Below are 6,000 nucleotides of genomic sequence, written 5' to 3'. Positions count from 1 at the left end.
ATAGGGAAATCGTGGTCCTATGGGCCAAAACTTTAGTTTAGGTGATAAATTTTTTTGTTTCTCAATCCACTTTTCGGGGGGTTTTTATTTTCCTCTTCCTCAGAATAAATTCTCTTACAGTTTTAAATTAATTAGTTTCTGGGAGTTATAGAATATTTTTTTGGGTTCTTCTTTCTGCCCATTTAACAATGAAAATGGCATATTACCAATCATCTTTTCCCCCTATAGGAAACACCCATCATTGCTCCCAACAATCCTTTTCAACCTTAGAAACCTGAGCTTCTAAAAAGACTTAGAATTGGGTGTCTAATTCCCATTCTTCCATTTCTTCCTTTAATTTCTCAATGCTTCTTCAACTTAAATACCAGCCTTCATAATATCCTTTTCTCTCCCTCTTCTACTACTACCCCTCCATTTCTCTCTCCCCCTCTCTCTCTTTCTCTCTCTGCTTTTCCTTTTAGTTCCCATAAGGTCACAATGGATCCTTCCTCAACCAACTCTGTCAATGGCTTCTATACCTTTCTGACTCGAGGGATCGATGATCTTGAACGGGTTTACCTGTCAAATAATTTCATGTCAATCCAATTCCTTCAAAGGGTTCTTTCACTTCTCCGATCATTTCATTCCCAATTGACACTTCTTGTCCAAAAGCTTCATTTGCCTGTGGGGGAGAAGTGGCTGGATGAATATATGGATGAGAGTTCTAAGCTGTGGGACGCCTGTCATGTCCTCAAAACAGGCATTTCTGGCATCGAAAATTTCTACTCTGCTGGGTTCAATATCACTTCCTCTCTCGATACTCATCGCCATCTGAGTCCGCAACTTTCTCGTCAGGTCCATCTCAGAAATCATAATTGCTCGTGTCTTTGTTTGTTCTGTTATGTTTTATTTTGTTTGGAAGCATTGGGTTCAGAATCTAAGAGATTTTGAACTCTTGATATACAGGTGATTAGGGCAATATCAGGGTGTAGAAGGGAAGCGGTGGGATTGGAGGAGGAGAATCGGGCACTGATGGAAGCAAGAATTCAACCGCTATCTCTGAGGTTCGATGAGAAAGTATCGATCGAATCAAAACTGAACGGATTCAATGGATTCAGGGGAGTTCTGTACGCAATGAGAAATGTGAGCTCACTCCTCCTAATGATCTTGCTCTACGGGCTGGTTTACTGTTGGCCGGAATCGAACTTCGTAAGAGGGGGGTATGAAGGGTGTCTGTTTTTTGGTTCAGCTTTTATGATATCGACGGCGAGATTGCAGCAGAGAGTCGCCGGAGAAATCAATCAGATGAACGGGAGGCCTGGGATTTTGCTGTATGAATTCAGGAGATCAAAGATGGCGATGGAGGAATTGAGGGCAGAATTGGAGAGGAGGGTGGGGATAGGGTCCCAGGGAGTGGTGGAATGGGAAACAGAGATTGGAATTAGAGAAACGTTTGAGAATTTGAGAGATTGTTTTGGGGTCCTGAGATCCGGAGCTGAAAATATTGTTTGCCAACTTGATGATTTCATTGATGAAATCGTTGAAGGCAGGAAGAAGCTTTTGGACTTTTGTAGCCATAGGTAGACAGATGTTGAAAAATATTGTAGTTGTTATGGTTCAAAGCCCAAAACGAAAAAAAAAAAGGAAAAAAAAAAAAAAAACAAGCAGAAGAATCAATGGATAGAGTTGTACCTTTTAACCCTCTGCTTCCGTTTCCAGACTTCTCTTCAATCCTCTAAAAAGTAAAAACAATCAACAGATGAATATAGGGTCAAAAAAGAAATGAGAAACCCATAAATTAATTAATACTAAAAAGTATTATCAAATCTTTACTAATTTTTTTATAGCAGAAATATCTAATCAAGCGTCATGTCAAGTAGATGAGAATATAAAATGAACAGGTAAACAGTAAAAACAACTTTGCTACAACAGTATAAGCAATATCTTTGATTGTTTATTTGAATTGAAATTTTTGACTAGCTGACAAGTCAAAAAGATGACAGAAAATATTGCTTCATCTCAACATGTAATGTAACACCCAAGCCCAATAAGCCTGACCATGAAAATGCAGAGTTTATGTATACATACAAGCATATTTGTGCAGAAAAGAAGAAAAGGAAAGTTGAGTGAACAAAAGGAATTGAATAAAAACGAAGAAGCTTCTTTGTAATTTTCAAAGACAGAGATATGGGTCAATATTCCAAAACAAGAGGAAGAGGGGGAAAAATCCAAAAAATTTCACTTTCTTTTTTGGCGTTTAGTTTTCTAGTAGAACTGTTGTCCCTCTCTCCAGTTCAGTTCAGGCTGAGAGGGAGGCGTCTTTTGATACTTTTAGTTGAGATAGTAAATATGACTAATCATTCTAGCGGTGAAAGAATGATGAAAAGTGGGGGCTTAGAGGGCTGTAAAAGGCAATGTGTACAGTGAGATTCCTGGTTTCCTTTTTTTTCATTTTTTTTTTCAATATTTTATTTTTTTCCCGGAAAGCAACATCCTTTTCTTAACCCCAAGCTTTTGTCTGATTCGGTTCTCTTTGAAAGCTATGGAGTCTGATGATGAAAGTTCCTCTTTCACATCCTTCTTCTGACATCTCCTGACTCTCTTTCTCTCTACTAATTTTGGTTTATTCTTTTGCTGAGTTTTCTCGACGGGTTTTGAGGGAAACACAAATATAAACAATATAACATAAACACTGGAAAAAGAAAGCTGTGAATTGCTCACTTTGAAAGTTGTAACTGTTTCTCATGCTTTTTGTCCCTTGCAGGCATTTCATGCATAGCCTGATTTAAAGGGTTCCAAAAAGAGTAAGCAAATTGCAACACGCAGATTAAAAGCAGACAAATAAATAAACAAAGGGTGGAGGAGGAAGGAAATAAACTAACCAGGCTTCGCTGTACTGTACTGTATTGTATTGTAATAGAGGCCAGCCGTCCAGAAAACAGGTTCTGGCCAACGCCTGATCGCAGACAGCTCTCTAGCCCTTTAAGCAAAGCACACTTTGCTTTTCAATAATCATCAGAAATAATGATTTTCATTTACTTCCCCGAGAACGAAAAAAGAAGAGAAAGATATTCCTCCTCAGACATTAATAATTAAGAATTTTAGTGTCGGTTTTCAGAGCATGCAACCCCAGATGAGACATCCCTATGCTTATAAACATGACTAGTTTGGAAACACTCGATCGTTTTCACTGTAACTTCATAATTACGAGATAAGCTGTAAAGAAGACACAGGCCAGCAAACGAATTGTAAAAGGCCACATAAATAGATATTCTTTTTTTTGTTTTCCTCTTCTAAATTCCTTCCTGGGGAATAAATTAATTGAATTCCTTTCATGAGAATCAGAAAAACACTGTGAATGACTTTGTATTATGTTTAATTTACAGCACACAATTGAAAAATGTGAGAACGGAGAACTTCAAGAGCAAGCAAATGAAAGATCCATGTTATAATCTTGTTACCATGTTGAGCAATGCGAAGCCATGCAGTTGTGCATCCGGATCTCTAGAAAATTGGGTGTTAAATCCTCGCATACCATCCCTTGACTATGTAATTGTTCTTTCAGTAACCATACTCAACATCAACTTTATACCACCAGCAATACCATGGATTTTGTAAAGATTCCCGCCAAATCTTCAAGTGCAAGTCTGTAAATTTCATCAAACCACCTCGATGTCATATGGCAGAAATACCTATCTGAAAAACATGAAACCTCAATGGGCTAAGGACAGTGGGTTATCCTAAGAAAAGAAACAGCTACAATACACGGACAAATCAATATAGTATTAACCAACAAATGACAAACTTATGGAATAAATTAAAAGGACAATATCCTTGACAACAACTTCTTTCAGTATAGAGTCATGAGCAAGGTTGCTATATAAGCAATGGAAGATGGGTTAATTTGAAACATCAAGAATATTCTACTTGTCCGGTTCTTACTGTAAATTCAATTTACATATACAAGTTGAATTCTTCATTTTACATGCTTAGTGTAAAGGGTTTAGGTTTTTCTGTTATTCTACTAAAACAATAGCAACTTATTAGGAAGTTAACTCTGGTTATCTCTGCATAATCAGTCTATTTAAAGACCTGCAGAGAATGCGTGTGAATGTGAGTAGATCCAATACATTAATATTTTTCCAGTCTCCCACCGTTATCACATAGCAAAGGATAGAAAAAAAGATGTATTGTATTCAGTCAACTCACAAAAACAATACAAAACCGCATAATGTCTTATATCATGATTAAAAGTTTCCAGAAGTGATATAATTGTTTCAATACACACCTTATCATAACAGTTAATTGCTTTAGTGCAATTTAATCATCCAAAAGGAAATGTAACCCCAGTTGATGACAAAGTAGAAGGAGCAATAGTAAAACTATGATGGCTTTGATCATGCTGTCCGATCAGTATGCACATATAATACAGATCCGATCAGTATGCACATTGAAGTAATCTTTTCAATCCTAACTGTTTGTTACAAAGAAAATTTAAAGGAGACGGTACATAATTCCACTAGGACGTGTGATTTGCATACAAAATTTGGGTCAAACTACAATATTAGCCCCTAAATTATAAAATTTTCGAGTTTTAGTCCCTGGCTTTAACAATTTTTATTCTTCTTCAAGCTTTTACATTGGCTACATAATTACCCTTATAGTTGAAAGTTTTATTTCGTGACGGCACTATTATGGTGTTATCATGGAATGCTTATACCACAGTGCATTAGTGGGGAAAAGAAAAGGCCTATGTAGAATCCCATAACTTAAAATGTGGCTTTTTGAATCACTTAAAATTTTGAGAAAAATTCCTGTTTTAGGTAATGAGAAAAAAATTATACTTCAAAAAAATCAATAAACTGAAATTCTATATTCATACTCTTGTCATAACTTTACTTAGATCCGGACTCTTTCTTTAGACTTTCAATTCACTAAATCATAATTATAGTTATCGTTTAGTACTTCATTTTTTTCTTTAAATTTTTTCAACTTTGGTTCATTCAATTTAATGGCTATACTTCTACAAGCATAAAAATAACATTGTGTTTCCGATGGTAGATATCCAGTAAAATATGAAGAAAAGTTGACATGAACATGTGAAGGTTGGTGTGGTACCTTGAAATTATTTACAGCTCTGAATATATGCAGAGAAACTAATGCAGTCCACGCCACACGGAACCATGCTAACTTTTTTTTTATTTTATTTTTTTTTTATTTTTTTTTATGACTATTTTACTGGCAAATTAATGTAAATGAATAAAATGATTTGTTTTTAAAAGGAATATAATGGAACATATTAAAATATGGGTATCAAAACATTAAAAATAGCTAACTACGGGGACTAGATTCTAAATTTAACTCTATTTTGTTGATTGAAAGAACTTCTTGGTTACCTTAATATGTTAATTTGTTGAAGATCAACGCTAAGAATAATGAAACCGAGACTAAGATCAACGCTAAATTTGAAGATCTTTTCAAGATCAGAGCGTCAAAGGAAACAGTGTCATGCATACTGCAACCAACTACCAAGACAAACACAGTACGTAGGACTGATCAACAAACACTAAAGCCTCAAAATCACAAACAAAGAATGAAAGAATCTCAACCATGGAGCTATGTTTCTTAAGTAGTAAGAAGTGTAAGATCACAGACATCCAAAATAAAGGCCAAACAAACCAAAAATTGATAAAGAATCACAGGAAATATTTTATACAGCTAAAACTTGAAGTTCTATCGTCAAATGTACTACGATCACTTGCATCATTAAACGCATAAGGCATAACGTAACCATACTGCCTCCATTTCCTATACTTTGCCATTTCGCGGCTACTTTACCTATCCTTATGCTCCGAAAAATTCAGCTTAACAGCATACTCATAGGTCTAACATTAAGACTACTCGATACTTCAGCAATCAGAATTCAAAGAGGCATTGAAAAATACTGAAAATCTACAATTCATAGTTCACTAGCTTCCAATTCCCGCAGCAAAAGAACAACATAATCGCTAACGAAACTTG

At 35.6% G+C, this 6,000-nt stretch overlaps 1 protein-coding gene across 1 annotated transcript; it reads left to right on the top strand.

Annotated features, from left to right (window-relative positions):
- Nucleotides 1–454: 454 nt before the first annotated feature.
- On the top strand, nt 455–1,640 carry LOC111804692. Its single transcript, XM_023689445.1, has 2 exons — nt 455–834; nt 946–1,640. Exons 1-2 carry the CDS (start codon nt 478–480, stop codon nt 1,561–1,563), a joined length of 975 nt encoding a protein of 324 aa, XP_023545213.1. The 5' UTR covers nt 455–477; the 3' UTR covers nt 1,564–1,640.
- The last annotated feature ends 4,360 nt before the right edge of the window (nt 1,641–6,000 follow it).

This window comes from Cucurbita pepo, chromosome LG11 (genome assembly GCF_002806865.2).
Source record: "Cucurbita pepo subsp. pepo cultivar mu-cu-16 chromosome LG11, ASM280686v2, whole genome shotgun sequence".
Lineage (NCBI taxonomy): Eukaryota > Viridiplantae > Streptophyta > Magnoliopsida > Cucurbitales > Cucurbitaceae > Cucurbita > Cucurbita pepo.
The sequence above is the reverse complement of the archived record's forward strand: the minus strand, read 5'-3'. Positions and strand labels throughout refer to the sequence as shown.

Excerpts from the sequence above, each read along its gene's own strand:
- LOC111804692 (XM_023689445.1), top strand. The coding sequence starts at position 478 with ATGGATCCTTCCTCAACCAACTCTGTCAATGGCTTCTATACCTTTCTG. Across the intron at positions 835-945 it reads GTCCGCAACTTTCTCGTCAG|GTGATTAGGGCAATATCAGG; the intron begins GTCCATCTCAGA and ends CTTGATATACAG.